This window comes from Portunus trituberculatus, chromosome 37 (assembly GCF_017591435.1).
Source record: "Portunus trituberculatus isolate SZX2019 chromosome 37, ASM1759143v1, whole genome shotgun sequence".
Taxonomy (NCBI): Eukaryota; Metazoa; Arthropoda; class Malacostraca; order Decapoda; family Portunidae; genus Portunus; species Portunus trituberculatus.
The window spans coordinates 17,186,542-17,209,346 of NC_059291.1; the positions used below are offsets into that span (position 1 = coordinate 17,186,542).

General features: G+C 40.1%; 1 protein-coding gene across 2 annotated transcripts in view; it reads right to left on the bottom strand.

Moving 5' to 3' along the window:
• The window catches only part of LOC123513849 (coiled-coil domain-containing protein 22 homolog), an 80,142-nt gene that overhangs the window by 22,814 nt on the left and 34,523 nt on the right, over positions 1-22,805 (bottom strand). For both annotated transcript variants that reach the window (XM_045271259.1, XM_045271260.1), the window contains 2 exons: positions 20,521-20,706; positions 18,775-18,894 (listed from right to left, as the gene is read on the bottom strand). In XM_045271259.1, the coding sequence (XP_045127194.1) occupies positions 18,775-18,894; positions 20,521-20,706 (306 nt within the window). The remainder of the gene's footprint in view (positions 1-18,774; positions 18,895-20,520; positions 20,707-22,805) is intronic.

The following is a 22,805-nucleotide window of genomic DNA, read 5'->3' on the forward strand; positions in this document are numbered from 1 at the left end:
GTTCCTTCAGAAATGCCATGCCGTTTCTTAAACCGATCTAGCCAACCACTCGACAAATGAAATTCACCTTCAATGTTCAGTAAATCAAAAAATATTTTAGCCTGCTCAAGTATCATGTCACCAGATAACTTAACACCTTCACTGCGTACTTGCCGAAACCACTCCATTAAACAAACTTCTAAGTCCTCGTACTTTCCAGGTTTCATATGCTTACGTTGGCTCATTAACTTCTTACTGTCACTGTCAGCAAAATACGTTAAAAGTTGCACTTTCTGTTTCTTTAAGTCGTACACAGTAGACGAACCACACCCGTACATTTCACACAGCTTACGTACGGGTAAGCCACTATCCAACTTCTTCAATAACTCAACTTTCTGTGCAATAGTCAATGACAAACGCTTTTTCTTTTCACTTGGACCACTTTTTCCAAAGTCTGCAGGCCTTTTCGAAGCCATTTTGCCAAAATATATCACCGAACTAACAAAGACTAGGACGAAAGTAAACGAATACGTCTTCTCTCTATGCTGTCTAGGCGGGAAATAACGCTTGTGGCGGGAAACTGCATGTGGGTTGGAGCGGCACACCAGCGCCGGTACATCGGTGCGGCGGAATCGGTACTAGGCGATGCCGGTAAATGCCGAAATGCCGTTAAAGACAACACTATGTTCCCACGGAAATTTTGCCGTTAAACACGGGATTCGGTAATCGCGTGCCGTTAAAGCGGGTTCAACCTGTTCAATATATATATATATATATATATATATATATATATATATATATATATATATATATATATACAGGCAACCCCCGCTTAACGAAGGGGTTACGTTCCTAAAAAAAACACTTCGTTAAGTGAAACTCCGTTAAGCGAATCGATTATAACAAGTTTAACCTCTGACTTGAACTTCCATTGAGAGTAAGCAAAGCGAGAGTGAATCATAGTACAGTGAAAGGTTTAATGAAAGTAAAAATTATGAAGTTTAACATCTAGGCAGTTAAATTTAAGTCATTATAATGTACACTAATGTATGTAAGTATGTACATAACTTTATAATGTTGATCTTAAATTTATGAAGGGAGGGAGAGTGAAACAGGAATGACACTAACCAGCAACCTGTGGAATGTAAACAAAGGGTACATCATTGTACCGCATACAAAACTTATGTACCACATTTCCACAAGGCTTTCCATTTTATCCATTGTAGAGTCACGAGTTCAGGTGGTTCTTTTAGCTTGCAAGGAAGATACAGTCTCACCAGCCTTCTTAATAGTCTGCTGACTTGAAAATAGTAGAGACAGTACAGGTATCCCTTGGTTAACGATAGGGTTACGTTTCCCAAAAACAGATCGCTAACCGAAACGATCGCTAACTGAGGGATTTGAAATTATCAACTACATACATGTATTTCGCGATGCGTAAATAAACGACACTTTCTATGTTGTTAGTTGTTATTTACACCTTTAGAATTGGTAGTACTTACCTTGAGGAGTGGATGTGATATGCGTAGTGTGTTGTTTTGTGCCCCGAGGGACACAGGGCCTTGGAGGATTAAATCTCATCATGCCCACACCCGACCCAAACTCGGTCAGCTGCTTCAAACCCTTCAAATTCTTGAGAGAATACGTTTTCCAGTGGGGGTGGGTCATCCAGGCTCTCCTCATCGTCACTCAAGGTTACGGTGGATGTGAAGGATAGATTGGATGTGGGTGGAGTTGTTTTGGAGGTGGATGGAGTTGTTTTGGAAGTGGGTGGAGTTTTTTTCGAGGTAGCAGGACGAACTTTGAAGTACGACGAGATGACTCCTATGGAAGTAGATGGGATTGCTTTTGAGGTGGATGGGGTAGCTTGGGAGGTGGATGGAGTTGCTTGATCGGTAGATGGGGTTGCTTGGGATGTGGATGGGGTTGCTTGGGCGGTGAGTGGTTTGAAGAAAGATGAGATGACTGTCTGTTTTGCCATCCTTTTCTTTGCCTCAAATAGTTCTTTATACACTTTCATGTCATTTTCTATAGCATTAGTCACGCCATTACTTCGGTTTGGGTTGGGGTCATTCTCCTGGAGAAGATGTATGGCCTGGTTAATATGATTAAAATCTCCTCGAAAATCTTGACGGAGAGGGTTCTTTCAGGCTCCTTGTCCTCCTCCATTTCCTCCAAAGTATTTTGTTTCTCCAACTCCATGAGGTCGTCGTTGGAGAGAGGCTCAGAATGACTGTCCAGCAGTTCTTGTACGTCATTCTCGTCCACCTCATTGAAGCCTGCCTTATGGGAGATATGAACGATGTCTTTCCTTACTGCTGTAACATCGACAGGGACTTCCTGTTTACGTTCCACGCACTCAGGCCACAAATTACGCCAACATCCATTCATTGCCGACTTGGACACCTCCTTCCATGACTCGTCGATGTTGTCGATCCCTTTTAATGTTATAATCCTTCCAAAATTGTTTCATGGTCGGCTTGTCAGGGGTGTCAATGCAGGCCAACAGCTGTTTCATGGTGCGCCGCTGGTAATAGGCCTTGAAAGTAGCGATGACTCCTTGGTCCATCGGCTGGATGAGGGCAGTTGTGTTTGGGGGCATAAACATGACCTCAATATTATCTGCCCAGTCATTCATGCTCTCTGGGTGGCTGGGGCGTTGTCACACAGCAAGAGAAATCTGTTAGCAATGTTGTTTTGGGCAGCATATTCTTTTAGGAATTTGGAGAGGTATCCTGTCACGTAACTTTGCATGATAACAGTCGTCATCCACCCTTTTGTTTGCCTTCCATACTACGGGCAAATATTCCTTAATATAGCCAGACAGAGCTCTTGGGTTTTGGGAATGGTAAATAAGGCATGGTTTAAGCTTAAGATCACCAGCATTCCCCCACCAATAATGTTAACCTGTCTTTAGATGCCTTGAATCCTGGTGCCGACTTCTCCTCCTTTGCTATAAACGTTCTCGATGACATCTTCTTCCAATACAGGCCTGTCTCGTCAAAGTTTAGAACCTGCTTGGCTGAATAACCTCCTTCCTCGATGCGCTCTTTAAGCAAAGGCTTGAAGGCGTTTGCAGCGGTTGATCCGAACTCGCTGCCTCCCCACTAACCTTGAGGTTGTGTAGACTCCCACGATGTTTGAAACGTTCAAACCACCCTTACTGGCCTTGAAGGACACTGTCTCGCCTATGTTGAATTCTGGTTTCAGGTCCTCCCACAGGCTCAGTGCCTTAGTAGTAACGAGTTGGGTAGAAAGAGGCATGCGGCGGTGTGTGTGGTCTTCAATCCATAGCCTCAGCAAACGTTCCAATTTTTCCATAATCGGTTCCCTGTTACGAGTTGTTGTGTGTTTGTGCAGGTTTGTGACTTGGTTGGCCTGCTGCTTCACTTGTACTTTTTCTGGAGAACTGTTGATACAGTTGATTGAGATAAACCAAGGGCACGAGCAATAGAGTTTACCCCTTCACCACCCTCATGACGAGTCACAATGTTCAACTTAATATCAAGGCCAATGCTCTTTCTCGATTTTTAGCCTTATCTCCGGTGGAGAACAATCGTTGGGTCGCTTGGAAGCCATCACTAAGTTCACTTGATCACAAATAAGCACAAAAAGAAGTTTAGAGCGAGCGTGATAGAGTTGTTGTTGCACAATCAAAACAGCGGGAAAGACTGTGGTGTGTTTACTGCACGGGCCGCGGGTGGATGGAGGCGCTGCGATCGCGATTGCGATCGCGATTGCGATTGGTCAATCCGATCGTTAACCGAATTTTGGCGATCGTTAACCAAAAAATAGGGATTAATTTGGAGGGATCGTATGAGCGAAATATCGTTAAGTAGTCGATCGTTAACCGAGGGACACCTGTATATGGAGTCAGATGGTGGCCAGCAATGCTATAGTTTTCTCGCCTCTCTCGTGTCTGTGAATAATATCCAGCTTCACTTCAAGAGTAAGAGACTTCCTGGTCTTCTTAGGAATGCTAGGCCACATTGCAGAGCATTTTGGTGGTAAGTTGAGCGAGTGAAGACGAGCTGCTGCTGACGCTGTCATGGGAGTGAGTGGTGCGTGTGTTGTCCACGAGAGGCTTGATCTTGATCTTGATCTTGATTCTACAGGTGTCCCAGGATTTCTCCTGAGGCAGGCCTTAGTATTTGCGGCTCCTGGTGTATTCAAAAGCTTGTCGGCTTGCGTGATACGGCGGGGCTTTCAAACTTGGAAAAAATTACCTGGATAAAACTTTGTTAAAGCGAGTTTGGTGTTCGTTAAACGAGCAGATGGTAGTAAAATGAAACCTTCGTTGTAGCAAAATTTCGTTGTGTGAACCTCCGTTAAATGGGGGTTGCCTGTATATAGTAATACTTCGTTTAACGAATTTTCGGTTTAACGTACGATATAAAGTTATGTCTGCATAACGTACAACCACTTCCGTTTTAGCGAATTTTCTGAGTTTGAATTTGCCGGGTGAGGGACTGAACGTGGTAGCTTCGCTGTGATTGGCTGGCTCCCCGCCTCTCTCTCTAGTGCTCCTGGAGCTGGATCCAAGATTCTTTAGCAATGTCAGAGCAGCCTCTTGAATCGAAATGGCATCCATGAACGCTTGGAGGGATGGTGACAAGGTTGCTATCAGGTTGCTCTGAAGTTGCTGGGAACACCACTTCTGGAGGTGGTGTTCACAAAATAACATTTCTATTAGCTTTTTACAAACCTTTCCCCCAAAAAAGGATTGTTTTGTAATGCATAAAGCGAAATCTTACATGGAATACCAAAAAATTAAGCATGAGCAACAGACGAAGCGGGAGACTTGCAGCCACTCGGCCTCTTCTTCTTCTTGTGACCCTTTTGCTTGTGTGTTACTTTCATCATGATGTTTATGTTTTCACTCCTCTATTGCCTGCTATAATGGATATCATATCTTAGTATTCATATACGCTCATGCCACGAGGCACTGAGTGATAGTGAATTACTAATGAAATACCGCGGTATTTCATTAATAATTCAATATCACTCAGTGCCACGGAGTTGAAGTTATCCTCATGGTATGAGCGTACATGAATATTAAGATATGACATCCATTATAGCAGGCAATAGAGGAGTGGAAACAAATATCATGGGGAAAGACAACACGCAGGCTAAAAGGGTTACAAGAAGAAGAAGAAAGCCGAGTCGCCACAGTCTCCGCTGCCTGTGGCTCATCTCATCTCTCCTTTATTTTTTGGTATTTCATGTAAGATTTCACTTTATGCATTACAAAATAATCCTTTCTTGGGGGCAAGGTTTGTAAAAGTCTAATAGAAATGTTTTGTGAACATAAATGAGAGAATATGAGAGAATTTGTACGTAGCTCCTCTAACTTCCAATGACTCATATGATATCATAAAAGTAGTAGTACACCAGTGGCCCAATATGCTGCCAAACGTATCTATAATTTTTTTTTTTAACCCATGTGGTATGTTGGGGACCAGCCCAGAATGCATCCCCCCCATTTCCATTATTTCCTATGGGAAAATTACGTCCGCTTAACGAATTTTCGCTCTATGAACAGCTTTGACACCCCCTCTCCTGTTCGTTAAGCGGAGTATCACTGTATGTATATATATATATATATATATATATATATATATATATATATATATATATATATATATATATATATATATATATATATATATATATATATATATATATATATATATATATATACACACACACACACACACACACACACACACTCCGCGCTCCGTGGAGAACGGACGTGCCTCCTGCGCATGAACGGCATCTAAATAACACTCCACACGCTAAGCAATGTGCTTGAGTGAGAATAGTTATTGCTATTGAGGCGACCAGAGCGAGTGAACGAGTGTACAGAGTGAACATAGCCTGGTGGCGTGTACATGGGAGTGATCGGAGGTGGGAGAACCTCCACACTCCAAACGACAGAGCGGAACCCACAAAGGCCAGCCATAGCAGCCAACGCATCCAACCACACACGTAACTACCAGGCCTGGCCCCAGTGACCACACACCCACATGTTCCCAGGAAAAGTAAGGAAAATGGATAGACCGGTAAGGAATAAATTACCAAATTCAAAATATGTTGATGAGGCCCAGGAGCAAAGCCGAAAGTGGCCAGTCAAAGCATGAGTCCAGCTTCAACAGGGCAACATTGCAAGGTAGATTGGTGATGTTGGAGAAGAGATTTGAGGAGTTAGTGAAGGAATTAAAAGTTCAGAGGAGTGAGGAGGAGCAGGATAGAGAATTCGCAAGGCTTTGAAGGAAAGAGTTAAGAGACTGGAGGAAAATGAAAACGATTGGTGGATGAGAATGCACATTTGAAGGTGGAGGTTGAAAAATACAAGAGACGGTTGGAGGAGAAAATGGGAGAGTAGTAAAGGAGAAAGATGACTTTAAGGAAATGATTAGTGAGCAGAATGAAAGGTTTGAAAGGAATGGGAACTGAAGAAAACACAATGGACTGAGTCGAGGAAGCAGAGATGGTTGGATTACAAGAAATAATTAAAGATCAGTTGAAGGAAGACAAAAAGAAAGGTCCAAGGAACTGGTTAATGTAATGAAGAATAAGGAAACATTGATAAGGAAATAGCAGAAAAGAAGAAGAGTGTGTTAATATTTGGGATGAAAGAACAAAATATAACATATAAGCCTAAGAGAATTAAGGAAGAATTAAAACGGTAAGAGATCTGTTCAAAAATCTAAATGATGATGAAAAAAAGACCTACAAGAAGAAGTGGAAGAGATCCATAGACTGGGTCCGTATAAGGAGGAGTGAACAGACCGATTAAAGTAGTACTGAAGTCACAACAATCTGCGGAGGATGTCCTATATAGAACATCAAAGTTAAGAGAGATAGAAGGTTGTAAAGAGGTGTTTGTGAGAAAGAATAGAAATGAGGAAGAGAGGAGAAGATATAAGGAATTGGTGGAAGAGGCGAGAAGGAAAAATGATGAGCGGTCTGAGGAGGAAAGAGAAAAGTTTTTGGAGAGTTATAGAGAGAGAGTCAGAAAGTGGTATGTGGAAAGAAGGAATACGGAGGAACCCCTAGAGGAGCAGTGGGTGGACCGTAATGTATACTAATATAGATGGGATACTGTCAAGTAGATTGGAATTGCAAGACTATATGATGGTGGAGAAGCCTGATATAGTGTGTTTGACTGAGACAAAATTGCATGAAAAACAAAGATAAATTTGGATAATAAATATAATATATGGAGAAAGGATAGAGAGTAAAGGTGGAGGAGGAGTTATGATTATGACGAAGAAATAAATAAATGTGGATAAGGTTTGGTATGGGAAGAACAACGCAGAAGTGATAAGCATAAGGATAAAAAGTGATGGAAAAGAATTAATAATCATGGTGACCTATGTACCTCCTAAAACAAATTCTTGGACATTAAGGAATACGACAATATGATCAAGGATACTTTACAGAGTTTGGAAAGTGTATTATCTGGAAAAGAAAGGTGATACTAGTAGGAGATTTTAATTGTAAGGAGGTGGATTGGGAAAATCTAGTAAGTGGTGTTGGAGAAGAAGCATGGGAGAGAGATTTCTTAATCTAATGATGGAAAATATGATGGAACAGAGGGTGAAGGAAAATACTAGATATAGAGGAGATGATGAACCGGCTAGACTGGATTTGGTGTTAACAAGAGAAGTGTACCTATGTGGAGATATACAATACAAGTGTCCTTTGGGAAAGAGTGATCATGTGGTTATGGAAATGCAGATAGCAACAACACAGCGAAGGAAGGACGAGACATACAGGAGTGGTAGATTGAATTATAGAAAGATGGACACAGAAAGTTTGAAAAATTATTTCAGAAAATTAGATTGAGGAGATGTTACAAATCAGAGAAGTGCAAAAGAAATATGAGATTTTTATGAAATATTATAAAGAAGGAGTTATGAAATTTGTACCAAAGTATAAACCAAGAGAGGAAGGAAGAAAGGATTGGTTTAATGCAACTTGTGTTAAGGCTAAGGAAAAGAGATGTGGCTTGGAAAAGATGGAAAAGAGCAGGAATATACTAAATAAGGAGAATTATAGAGTGGCAAGAAATGAGTATGTGAGGGTAAGGAGGAGGAAGAAAGAAAATTTGAAAAGATATTGTAGACAAGAGTAAGGAACATCCAAAATTGTTTTACAGGTTCATAAATGGTAAACTTAAAAGAGAGAGTCCATTGAAAGATTAAAAGGAGAGCAAGGGATAGTAGATGACCCTAAGAATATAGCGGAATTGCTAAATAATAGGTTTCAGCAAGTATTTACTAAAGAAACAATGTTTGTAAAGCCACAGAATGTACAAGGAAATGTGCACATGGAGGACATTAAGATACCTAAAAGGAGTTATATAAAATGTTGGAGGAACTTAAAGATGATAAAGCGATGGGACCAGATGAAGTTTCAGGAAAATTATTGAAGGAGTGTAGAGAAGAATTGATTGATCCATTATATGATATTATAAGGTGCTCATTAGAAACAGGGAAGTACCAGTAGAGTGGAAGAGAGCTGAAGTGGTGCCCATTTATAAGGGAGGCAGTAAGGAAGAGCCTCTTAACTATAGACCTGTGTCTCTAACAAGTGTGGTCGGTAAGATTTGTGAGAGGGTGATAAAGAAATATTGGATACGGTTCCTGGAGGATCATAAGTTATTATCGGATCATCAATTTGGCTTCAGGAAAGGGAGGTCATGTGTAACAAATCTACTGAGCTTTTATTCAAGAGTGGTTGACAAAATACAGAGAGAGAGGGATGGATGGACTGTGTATATTTGGATTTAAAGAAAGCTTTTGACAAGGTACCTCACAGAGACTGTTATGGAAAGTAGAGATTTATGGAGGACTGAAAGGAAAAGTGTTAAAGTGGATGGAAAACTACTTGAGATGGAGGAGATGAGAACGGTAATAAGGGATGCAAAGTCGGACTGGTTGGTGGTGGAGAGTGGAGTCCCACAAGGCTCAGTGCTGGCACCAATACTTTTCCTGGTATATATAAATGACATGCCAGAGGAGTAAACAGTTATATTAATTTGTTTGCGGATGATGCGAAGTTGTGTAGGTGTGTGAAGAGTGAAGAAGATTGTGAAATTTTACAGGCAGACCTGGATAAGATTTGGGAGTGGAGCAAGAGGTGGCAAATGGAATTTAATCTGAGCAAAAGTCATGTGATGGAGATGGGAAGAGTGGAAGACGGCCAAGAGGGTCATATAAGATGGGTGAAGAAGTAGTGTTGAAAAAGGTGGAAAAGGAAAAGGATTTGGGAGTGATAATACAAGACCATGGGCAGTTTGAGGCTCATATTGATAAGATGTTTGGAGAAACGTATAATTTGATAAAAATATTGGATTAGCCTTCCATTATATGGATAAAGATATGATGAAGAAATTAATTAGTATGGTAATTAGACCAAGATTGGAATATGCTGGAGTGGTTTGGTCCCCTTATAAAAAGAAGCATATAAGGAAGTTGGAGAGATTGCAGAGAATGGCAACAAAAATGGTTCCGGAATTGGCAGAAATGACCTATGAGGAGAGATTAAAAGAAATGAATTTGCCTACCTTGGAACAAAGAAGAGAAAGAGGAGATTTAATACAGGTTTATAAACTGTTGAATGGACTGGATGAAGTGGATAATGAGCAAATGATGTTGAGAGAGGAAAACTTAAGTAGAACTACAAGATCGCATAGTAAAAAGATAGCCAAGGAATATGCTTGAAGGATGTGAAAAATATAGTTTCCCACAAAGATGTGTGGAGGTGTGGAATGGTTTGAGTGAGGAGGTGGTGTCAGCAAGGAGTGTGCATAGTTTTAAAGGAAAGTTGGATGTGTGTAGATATGGAGACGGGGCCACACAGTATGATACCCAGGCCCTGTAAAATTACAACTAGGTGAATACAACTAGGTGAATACACATATATATATATATATATATATATATATATATATATATATATATATATATATAATACACTAAAAATGCAGGAAAATCACATGGAAGTCTTCATATTTCCTACTTTATTTTCTATTTTCCAACGTTTCACCTTAGACAATAGGCATCCTCAGACCTTTTGTCTGAGGCGAAACGTTGGATAATGGAAATAAACAGCACTAGCTGCGGTGGCAGTGGACGTGTTGTGTGTGCGCCCGTTTTGGCTGTTGTTTTTATAGTTAGTGAGTGGTGTTTGTGCTTGGTGTCTGTGTGTGGTGCTTTTGAGTGTTAGTGAAGTGAAAGTGTGTACTGCAAGTGTTAGATTAGAGAAAAATAGTGGCTAGAATCAGTGTTTGTGAGTTAAAAGTATTTTGGTAGAGCGAGGAGACTAGGCTTGTAACCGTCAAGTTGACCTTGAAAGAGGATTAGTTGACCTCACTTGGTCTCCCACCACCGCGGTTCCCCACCCCGCCGTCACCAAGTATTTTTTTTATTTGTTTGTTTGTATAGTGTTCTTGTGAGTTAAACAGATTGTAAATTAGTATGGCGGTAGCTACTGATGTATATCAGAGTGTGATTGAGTGCATGAAAGAGAGTGTTGAGGTGGGATTGGGCGAGTTTGTTGTGTGTGAGATGTGTGGGCATGACAGGAAGGTCGTTGACTTTTCTGAGTGTATGGTGTGTAGGCTCAAGAGGGAGAATTTAGTTTTTTCTCTTGAGCACCGAGAATTACGAGAGGAAATGAGAAAGCTAAGTGAGGGGAAAAGTACAACGAAGTTCTCATCTTTGAGTTGAAGGAGGAGGTTAAGAGACTTGGGGAGGCAGTGGAAAAAATTAGGCAGGAGATCAGTTTTAGACCGAAGGTTGGACCTTCTGAGGGCGACAGGGTGGCTTGGCCCTCTGTCGGGAAGAGCAGAGTGGGGAAGAGGGAGCAGGCGAGCCAGACTGGGAAAGATAGTAGTCAAGATGGGCAGAGATGGCAGGTTGCGAGGGAAGGAAACTGAAGGCAGTTAGGGAGGATAGGACTAAACCTGTTGAGTGTGAAAATAGGTTCGGTTTGTTGGAGGGGGAGAGTGGAGTGAATGAGGTGGTTGTGGTGAGTGAAAGGAGAGAGAAGGGGGTAGAGGAGAGGAGGAGAAGGGTTGTGCTTAGCACACCTCAGGTGTGTGTGGTGGGTGACTCTCAGGTTAGGTACTTAGATAGCACTTTCTGTGGGAAAGACAGGGATAGGAGGACGAACGTGTGTATGCCTGGTGCAGGTGTGTAGGCAGTGAGTGAGAAGGTGCAGAAGAGAGTTGGGGGAATGGAGAGGGAGGGTGTAGTAGTTTTGCAGGGAATGGTTGTCTAGGGCCATTGGTGTGAATGATCGGGTAAAAGGGATGTGTAAGGATGTGGGTGTCAGCTTTGTGGATGTATGGGATAGGTTCTATGGGCAAAGGGATTTGTATGCTAGGGATGGTGTGCATCTGAGTAGGAAGGGTGTGGATGTGCTGAGTGGATGTCTGGAGGGGAGTTTTGATGGAGTGTAGGGGGTGAGGTAGCAAATGCATTCCAGAAGAAAGATGTTAGACATAAATTAGATAGGATAAACAGAGATAGTGAAAAGATTAGGAAAGATTTCCAGGTGCAAATAGGAGAGAATAAGATTAGGATTCCAAATAAGGAGACAGCATCTAGGAAGGTAGCAGGACTTAAATGTTTTTATGTAAATGCCAGGAGTCTTAGGAACAAGAAGGACGAGTTATCTAGTTATATAGTTGAGGAGGACTTAGATGTTGTATGTGTCACAGAGGCATGGGTAAATGAGGAAAAGTTTAGGAAAATAGGAAAGAATATGAAGTAGATGGATACATTATGTATTTACACCAGAGAATTGGTAGGATAGGTGGAGGAGTAGTTATTTATGTAAAAAATCCTTCATTTCCAGTCAGGTTAATGGTATTAAGGTAGATAACAGAGTAGAGTCCTTATGGCTGGATGTTAGAGTAAACAAAAGTAAGGTTATTAGAGTAGGAGCTTTTATAGACCACCTAACCAGTCAGCAGATGTAGACAACCTTATGGTAGATGAGATAAATAGGGGTGTACTAGTCAGACAATTATCTTAGGGATTTTAATCTTAAGTCAGTAAACTGGGAGAGGATGGTAGGAGATGCTAGTGAAAATAAGTTTATGGAAAGTTTTCAGGATAACTATTTAGTGCAGATGGTAGATAAACCTACTAGGGGGAGGAAGGTTTTAGACATAGTACTAACAAATATTGAGCATTGTTTAAAGGAAGTTGAGGTAGGAGAGACTTTAGCAAACAGTGACCATCATATAATTAGATTTATCATTAATTCCAGTAGGGATAATATAGTGAATAAGACTAGAGTCCCAAACTATCAGAAAGGCAATTATGGTAGGTTACGTCAGTTATTAGGAGAGGTAAACTGGGAAGATAGTTTTGGAAATAAAACTGCACAGGAGATGTGGGATATTTTAAGGTTGTAGTAAAGGGTATAGTGATGCAGTGTATCCCTTACAAAGATATAAGGCAGAGAAACAGGAAGCCATTATGGTGGACTCATGAGATAGGTAGACAGATCAGAGAGAAGAAGAGGGCATATAGAGAGTTGCAGAAAAGTGGGAAGATGTAGATTTGATTAGGTACAGACAGGTCAGGGATGATTTGAGTAAGGTTATAAAAAAAGTAAAAGGCAGGCAGAGATAAAACTAGCTAGAGCTGGGAGTAAAGATCCCAAAAATTATATAGTTATTACAAGGTCAGTGATAAAAGAAATAAGGATAGGATTGGACCACTCAGAAAAGATGGTGTAGTAGTGGATCAAAATGAAGACATAGTAGAATTATTGAATGAACAATTTTCTTCAGTATTTACTAGGAAAGAATAGGAAATCCTGTTACAAACAGTGCGACAAGTAGTTTAAGAGCTTTAGAAAATATTGATATAAAACCGGGAATTATTAGGAAATTTATTCTTGAACTAGACGATAGGAAAGCTAGTGGTCCTGATGAGCTACATGCCAGAGTACTTAGGGAGGGTGTAGACAGTATTTCTGAAGCACTTAAGTTAATCTTTGAAAGATCACTTAGGTTTGCTGAGATACCTCAGGACTGGAAGTTAGCTAATGTTACACCAATATTTAAAAAAGGTAGGAAGGATGATGCAATAATAATTATAGACCGATCAGTTTAACTAGTATAGTATGTAAGATACTAGAGAAAATCATTAAGGGTAGTATTTGGGAGCATTTAAATGAGAATAGATTAATTAGAGATACCCAACATGGCTTTAGATCAGGGAGGTCCTGTCTTACAAATTTGCTCGATATCTTAGAATATATTACCAAGGAGTTAGATGATGGAAATAGCATAGATGTTATATATCTAGATTTTAGCAAGGCGTTTGATAAGGTACCGCATAGGAGGCTAGTGTACAAATTGAGACTACATGGGATAGGGGGTAGGTTAGTTGATTGGATTAGTAAATGGCTTTCTGATAGGAAACAGAGTGTAGTATTAAATGGGGCAATGTCTGAGTGGAAGGAAGTGGTTAGTGGGGTATCCCAAGGATCAGTGCTAGGACCTCTTCTTTTCTTGGTGTACATTAATGATTTAGATATAGGAATTAGTAGCAAAGTATCAAAGTTTGCAGATGATACTAAGATAGCATGTGCAGTACAGGGTGAAAAGGACAATTACAGAATACAACGAGACCTGGACAGGCCGAGACCTGGACAGGCTGATAGCATGGGCAGACAGGTGGCAGATAGAGTTTAATTCTAAAAAGTGTCAGGTTATGCATTTAGGTAAAGACAACACAAACTTTAGCTATGAGTTGGAGGGATGTTGGCTAGAGGCAGTAGAGGAGGGAAAGGATTTAGGAGTAGTGATAGACAGGACTATGAAATTTTCAAAGCAATGTTTAGAAGCAAGAAATAGGGCAAATAGGATCCTGGGTTTTATAAATAGAAATGTTAGTTATAAAAGTAAGGAAGTGGTGCGTAGCTTATATAATTCCTATGTTAGGCCCCATTTAGAGTATTGCATACAGGCCTGGTCACCCCATTATAGGCAGGATATCAACATGTTAGAAGCAGTTCAGAGAAGAGCAACTAGGATGATACCAGCATTAAAGCGCCTGGAGTATAGAGATAGATTAAAGGAATTAAACATGTTTTCATTTGAGAGGAGATGTATAAGAGGATATGATAGAGTTATTTAAAATGTTCTCAGATACAAACTACATAGATGTGAGATCTTTCTTTACCTTAGAGGAGGGAAGTAGGACTAGAAATCATGGCAGGAAGATTAGAAAGCAAGGCTGCAGGTTAGATATAAGAAAATATTTCTTTAGTCATAGGGTGGTAGACTTCTGGAATGCATTGCCAGAGAGTGTTGTAAATAGCACTAGTTTGACAATGTTTAAAAACAGATTAGATAAGCACTTAAATTTATTAGATTTATAATTATGTATAGCACTGCATGATAGTTTTTATAAGAAATTTACTATAGTTAAACAAGACATGATCCCCCTGTATGGGAATCACAGATTGTAGAGGAATTCACTGCAGGACTTAGCCCTGTTAATGGGCCAAATATTTAGAATTAGTATATAATGCATTGTGTACTTGTAAGTGTATCTTTAAGTACTGATGACGAGGTCGCTGTGCGACTGATACAGGATAACCTAGATGGGCCCTGGTGGCCCTTTGTTATCCTATTATTTATGTTATATTATATTATGTTATGTTAAAGCAGGAGATATGAAGACTTCCATGTGATTTCCCTGCATTTTTAGTATCTACAATTTCTGATATCAACCCTTGTTATATATATATATATATATATATATATATATATATATATATATATATATATATATATATATATATATACAGGTGTCCCTCGGTTAACGATCGACTACTTAACGATATTTCGCTCATACGATCCCTCCAAATTAATCCCTATTTTTTGGTTAACGATCGCCAAAATTCGGTTAACGATCGGATTGACCAATCGCAATCGCGATCGCAATCGCGATCGCAGCGCCTCCATCCACCCGCGGCCCGTGCAGTAAACACACCACAGTCTTTCCGCTGTTTTGATTGTGCAACAACAACTCTATCACGCTCGCTCTAAACTTCTTTTTGTGCTTATTTGTGATCAAGTGAACTTAGTGATGGCTTCCAAGCGACCCAACGATTGTTCTCCACCGGGAGATAAGGCTAAAAATCGAGAAAGAGCATTGGCCTTGATATTAAGTTGAACATTGTGACTCGTCATGAGGGTGGTGAAGGGGTAAACTCTATTGCTCGTGCCCTTGGTTTATCTCAATCAACTGTATCAACAGTTCTCCAGAAAAAGTACAAGTGAAGCAGCAGGCCAACCAAGTCACAAACCTGCACAAACACACAACAACTCGTAACAGGGAACCGATTATGGAAAAATTGGAACGTTTGCTGAGGCTATGGATTGAAGACCACACACACGCCGCATGCCTCTTTCTACCCAACTCGTTACTACTAAGGCACTGAGCCTGTGGGAGGACCTGAAACCAGAATTCAACATAGGCGAGACAGTGTCCTTCAAGGCCAGTAAGGGGTGGTTTGAACGTTTCAAACATCGTGGGAGTCTACACAACCTCAAGGTTAGTGGGAGGCAGCGAGTTCGGATCAACCCGCTGCAAACGCCTTCAAGCCTTTGCTTAAAGAGCGCATCGAGGAAGGAGGTTATTCAGCCAAGCAGGTTCTAAACTTTGACGAGACAGGCCTGTATTGGAAGAAGATGTCATCGAGAACGTTTATAGCAAAGGAGGAGAAGTCGGCACCAGGATTCAAGGCATCTAAAGACAGGTTAACATTATTGGTGGGGGGGAATGCCGCTGGTGATCTTAAGCTTAAACCATGCCTTATTTACCATTCCCAAAACCCAAGAGCTCTGTCTGGCTATATTAAGGAATATTTGCCCGTAGTATGGAAGGCAAACAAAAGGGTGGATGACGACTGTTATCATGCAAAGTTACGTGACAGGATACCTCTCCAAATTCCTAAAAGAATATGCTGCCCAAAACAACATTGCTAACAGATTTCTCTTGCTGTGTGACAACGCCCCAGCCACCCAGAGAGCATGAATGACTGGGCAGATAATATTGAGGTCATGTTTATGCCCCAAACACAACTGCCCTCATCCAGCCGATGGACCAAGGAGTCATCGCTACTTTCAAGGCCTATTACCAGCGGCGCACCATGAAACAGCTGTTGGCCTGCATTGACACCCTGACAAGCCGACCATGAAACAATTTTGGAAGGATTATAACATTAAAAGGGATCGACAACATCGACGAGTCATGGAAGGAGGTGTCCAAGTCGGCAATGAATGGATGTTGGCGTAATTTGTGGCCTGAGTGCGTGGAACGTAAACAGGAAGTCCCTGTCGATGTTACAGCAGTAAGGAAAGACATCGTTCATATCTCCCATAAGGCAGGCTTCAATGAGGTGGACGAGAATGACGTACAAGAACTGCTGGACAGTCATTCTGAGCCTCTCTCCAACGACGACCTCATGGAGTTGGAGAAACAAAATACTTTGGAGGAAATGGAGGAGGACAAGGAGCCTGAAAGAACCCTCTCCGTCAAGATTTTCGAGGAGATTTTTAATCATATTAACCAGGCCATACATCTTCTCCAGGAGAATGACCCCAACCCAAACCGAAGTAATGGCGTGACTAATGCTATAGAAAATGACATGAAAGTGTATAAAGAACTATTTGAGGCAAAGAAAAGGATGGCAAAACAGACAGTCATCTCATCTTTCTTCAAACCACTCACCGCCCAAGCAACCCCATCCACATCCCAAGCAACCCCATCTACCGATCAAGCAACTCCATCCACCTCCCAAGCTACCCCATCCACCTCAAAAGCAATCCCATCTACTTCCATAGGAGTCATCTCGTCGTACTTCAAAGTTCGTCCTGCTACCTCGAAAAAAACTCCACCCACTTCCAAAACAACTCCATCCACCTCCAAAACAACTCCACCCACATCCAATCTATCCTTCACATCCACCGTAACCTTGAGTGACGATGAGGAGAGCCTGGATGACCCACCCCCACTGGAAAACGTATTCTCTCAAGAATTTGAAGGGTTTGAAGCAGCTGACCGAGTTTGGGTCGGGTGTGGGCATGATGAGATTTAATCCTCCAAGGCCCTGTGTCCCTCGGGGCACAAAACAACACACACGCATATCACATCCACTCCTCAAGGTAAGTACTACCAATTCTAAAGGTGTAAATAACAACTAACAACATAGAAAGTGTCGTTTATTTACGCATCGCGAAATACATGTATGTAGTTGATAATTTCAAATCCCTCAGTTAGCGATCGTTTCGGTTAGCGATCTGTTTTTGGGAAACGTAACCCTATCGTTAACCAAGGGATACCTGTATATATATATATATATATATATATCTCCCTACAATATTCATTAGTTAAAAGACTAAGATGCAATATTCTCTAGTAGTTCTTGCATTTACATTAATTCCTATTCATTTTTATTTCTTTACAATATGTAAAAAAAGAAATGGTATCATTACTGGGTTTACTATTCTAAGATATTTATTCCTAAACTCCATGAATGAAAAAAACAAATAAAGTAGAGCAAGCCATGTGCTTAAAATATGGATCTGCTGAGATAAATGTATCCTTGGTGCCTTATTGTACAGTTTCTTAGAATCATCTTCACTACTTTCCACATTAAATGGCCATTGAATCTTTTCTTTTCTTAATGCAAATGGACTTCATTTAGCTTTTTTCTTTTTATATATACATTTTATTGCCCTTAGCCAGGTCCCCATGTTACAAAACAGTAAAAAACTAATCATTAAATAAATTACAGTGGAGACTAAATACTCAAACATCTTAATACTCAAACTTTTCAATACTCACATGCAAAAGTTAGATTTAATATCTGATAGTCGAATGTCCACACACATGGATGTAAGCAAAAACTCCTTAGCCTCTCCCTCCCCCCCTCCACCAGTTGTGCTGTTGTGGTCTTCAGAATAACATTCTTGTGCATTTTGTCTGTAGTTTTTCATTCATAGGCTTATATTAACACCAAAAGCTTAATAGTGGTGAAAATAACTGGCAATCGAACAGCCGCACACATGGTTGTAAACGAAGATCTAGCCTCTTCCTCCGTGCCGCTACCATTGTTCCATTTTGATACCATATTACCGGGGGAGGGGGATGATATTCCTGTATACCAGATACCAGTGTGCATCCCTAGCCCTGCCGCAGCCTTGAGAAAAACAACATTCTTTTGTGTTGTCGGTAGTTTTTCATTTAGAAACTTACAATGGTACCAAAGAGGATTATTGGTAGTGAAAATAAGGAATCTAGTGAAAGTGCAAGTGTTAGTGAGCCATATCCCACCACTAATGGGTTCACAGGAATCACACCAGACATTTTCATCCTCTGACGAACTCCCTCTTCCTCCCCACCCTTCTCTCCTCCTCTTCTATGTTATCCATCACCAGCCTCTACTTAAAGTATGTACAAATCAAAATCATAAAAATGAATTACATTGAAATTTTTATAAACTTGAGGTTTTGCTAAGATTAGAACGAATTACCTGATTTTCAGGTATCAATAGTCAAACTTTTTGATACTCGAACAGCCATTTGGAATTAATTAAGTTTGAGTATTGAGTCTCCACTGTATTATTAAAAAAAAAAAGAAAAAAAATGTGTAAGATAGGAATCATAAAAAATGCATGGAAAGGAACTAGTGACATTCACATTTTTTTTTGAGTGAATGTATGATTAAATAACACATACACAAACATTACCTTCAATTTCTGGATGTTGACATCTGAGTCAGGCAAAAGGGAAGATGTCCGTTGCATTGTCTTGATATCTTTACTCTTCTCTTTGGTCAATTCCTCCTCCCGTGCTATTTCATCAGTCAACTGAAATACAGGTAATAAACTCAGAACTCATTGCTATTCTACAAGTCAAGACTGCAAATGCATCACTTGTTAAATACTGCACTGCTATCACACTGACCTGAAACAGGTATGACAACTACAAGTAGTATGACAATCTCTATTCTGAGTCACAAAATCAAGTCTTCTTCATTCCCAGCAAAGCCTCATAAAACTCCTACATTTTAGCCTGAAAGTAACTACTGTACAAGAGATGAAATGCAGCTGGAGATTTCCTATTCCGTATTGTTATTCATACATTTAAGACAAGCTTCTTCTCTTTACATGAGATCTCAGCCTCATGTGAAGAAAGAGTGTTTATTTTGATAGATAAAAAATTCATGGATAATGCAGCTCATGAGTTATATGAATCCTTCTTATAATATAGTGTTCCCTACTATTTATGGAAATTACATTCTAATGCCTCCTGGAAATAGCAAAAAAAAATAGTGAATATGGGAAACTACCCCTACAAACCTTAGAAATATGCATGTTTATGAAAGCCTGGGGTCTTCAACCTTTTTCTCCCCACATATCCTTTTAGCTCTTGTTTATGTCAGCCATATACCCTTTGAGATAAAAAAACAAAAAACAAAAAATACAAAGAAAATTTCCTTGTGTATATATAAAAACAGTTTAAGTGAATAAACTACATAACTGTGCTACCGTAACCAGAAAGTAAAGTAAGTATATATAATTCCATTGAAAATTAAGGAGGAAATTTACTAATCTTTCAACCATTGGGAGAGATGCACCTCTTGACAAACCCCTTACATATCCTGGGGGTAAGTGTACCCAAGGTTGAAAATTCCTGTTTAAATCATAAAATACATGTCTCACTCTAACAAAATATATTTCAGATTCCTTTTATCACAATAAAACAACAATTTTTAGTACAGTAAATAATATTTCAATAAATACAAAAATAATACAATAAACTATGAAATGAAAGGACTAAACTATAACAGTAAACTCTTGATGTAACGAACCTATACTTACTGAATTTTGGGTATAATGACCCCTTTAAGGCTGCTACCTGCCTCCTCTCTCTCTCTCTCTCTCTCTCTCTCTCTCTCTCTCTCTCTCTCTCTCAGAGAGAGAGAGAGAGAGAGACCTGGATTATTCCTTCAATTATCTTAGATTACAGTAACCAGTGATGTAATGAACACATGGGGGAGGATGGGTTGCTAAAGATGAAAATTTGCAGAGAGAATCAGTTGTGGTTGCATCAACCAGTGACCTTGATAATGGCTAATATTGTGCGTGCTCTCTCTCTCTCTCTCTCTTGAGAGAGAGAGAGAGAGAGAGAGAGAGAGAGAGAGAGAGAGAGAGAGAGAGAGAGAGAGAGAGAGAGAGAGAGAGAGAGAGAGAGAGAGAGAGAGAGAGAGAGCACGCATTACAATATTAGCCATTATCAAGGTCACTGGTTGATGCAACCACAACTGATTCTCTCTGCAAATTTTCATCTTTAGCAACCCATCCTCCCCCATGTGTTCATTACATCACTGGTTACTGTAATCTAAGATAATTGAAGGAATAATCCAGGTCTGTTGGGCTAAAAGACAGAGCTAGTAATAACATCTGGCAACTCTGTAAACAACTGTCCCCCACCTTAGCTAAAGTGTCTTGAGCATCCTTCATTCCTTGTGTGCACTCACTGATCTTACTCTTGATGTTGGCTACCTCTTTCTCAAGGTTGGTCAGGCATTCTTCTCGGCTCTTGGCTGCACTCTCTTCAATTCTTGCTGCTGCCTTCTGATCAGTGTTTTTCTCTTCCATGGATTTCATATCCTGACCCTTTAAGAAAAAAAAAAAAATGAAAGAGACAGTATAAAGTAGAATCTTCTATTTAATATCTTGTTGTGAGGCAATAAACCCCAACCATCCTACTTACAGGAGCTCTTAGGTAGATAGACAATCTCTTTCCATGGGAGCACACAGGTGTGAGTGTGAATGTATGTGTGTGAGAGTGTGTGTCTGGTATTCTGTCTGGGTTACCCAAAATGGGATTGCTGGCCTGATATATAGATAGATAGATGTAACAACAATCTCATCTTATCAATGCCACACTTCCCAACATTATAAATGATTCAGAGCCAAAGATATAACTGTACTTTAATTGTTTTAGAAAAAAGGAAAAATGAGAAAAAATTAAAAGCTTCTACTGAAAAAAAAAAAAAAGTCATATAGTGTCCATTGGTTAACACTTCAACAAATCTTCTTTCATAAAAGAAATAATCAACTACTTTATATACACCATGCCAAAAGATTTCATCAGCAATATTAAATTTTTCTTTTTATCTGCATTACTAAGTTGCCAATAAAGTATCAATGACCATGCATGACTCATTTCAAAAAAGTTAAATACCTCATTAATGCCACACTAAACACCTTTGACCTAGACAACTTAAGGATTCCTGCTCAGATGAAGCATGTCTCAAAGTGCATAACAGAAACTGAAATTATTGTGTGTCTGTCTGATTTACTGAGTTAGTGCACAACAGTCTGGTATAGTGTACTGCATTGATGCACAAAAGTGTGGCTTACTGTACAAAACAGTCTAGCTTAGTGTACTGAGTTAGTGCACAACAGTCTGGCTTAGTGTACTGAGTTAGTGCACAACAGTCTGGCTTAGTGTACTAAGTTAGTGCACAACAGTCTGGCTTAATGTACTGAGTTAGTGCACAACAGTCTAGCTTAGTGTACTGAGTTAGTGTACAATTTTCTGGCTTAGTTAGTGCACAACAGTCTGGCTTAGTGCATTGAATTAGTGGCTAATGCAATTCAATATCAACAAATGCAGAGTACTGAGCGTAGGTAGAGATAATCCAAGCAATAGGTACATGATAGATAACGTGGCACTAGGAAGTTCCAAGTATGAGAAAGATTTAGGAGTCATAGTTAGCTCCGATCTCGGTACAAGGAAGCAATGTATTGAGGCCAGAAATAAGGCGAATAGAGTATTAGGTTTCATTTTTAGAAGTCTTTAAAGCAGGAGTCCTGAAGTAATACTAAAATTATACTTGGCACTGGTCAGGCCACATCTTGACCATGCGGTACAATTCTGGTCCCAACATTTCAGGAAGGACATATCTCTGTTGGAGTCAGTGCAAAGGAGGATGACTAAAAAGGTACACGGAATGAGGGATATTCCCTTTGAAGAGAGACTGAAAAAAATAATTTGCATTCCTTAGAGAGACGTAGGATAAGAGGAGACCTGATACAAGTATATAAGTGGTATAAGAGTTTTAACATAGGGGACATGAATGTATTCTTAGGATCAGTAGTGGAGACAGAACCAGAAATAATGGGTTTAAACATGAAAAATTCAGGTTTAGGAAAGAAATGGGAAGAAACTGGTTTTCAAACAGAGTGGTTGATGAGTGGAACGGTCTCAGTGGTCATGTAGTCAGAGCTGAGTCAATAGGGAGCTTTAAAAGAAGGTTAGATAAGTTCATGGATGGGGAAGATAGATGGAATTATAGTCTGTCCGTTTTGGTTATCTCAGAGCAAACCGTCTGTTCGGTTGGCAGCCCTGCCTCACCTCTGCTCTCGCTCAGCCCCGCTGAGACACAGATTCATTAACAAACATTTATATTTATTCACTTTACTCAGTAACAACACAAACATTTATATTTATTCACTTTATTCAGTAACGACACAATCTGCGTCTCAGCGGGGCTGAGCGAGAGCAGAGGTGAGGCAGGGCTGCCAACCGAACACTCGGTTTGCTCTGAGATAATCAAAACGGACAGACTATAGGTGGCTTAAGCACACTGGGACTGCCTCGTATAGGCCTGGCAGCCTCTTGCAGCTTCCCTCTTTTCTTATGTTTTTATAACAGTCTGGCTTAGTGTATTGAGTTAATGCACAACAGTCTGGCTCAATGTACTGAG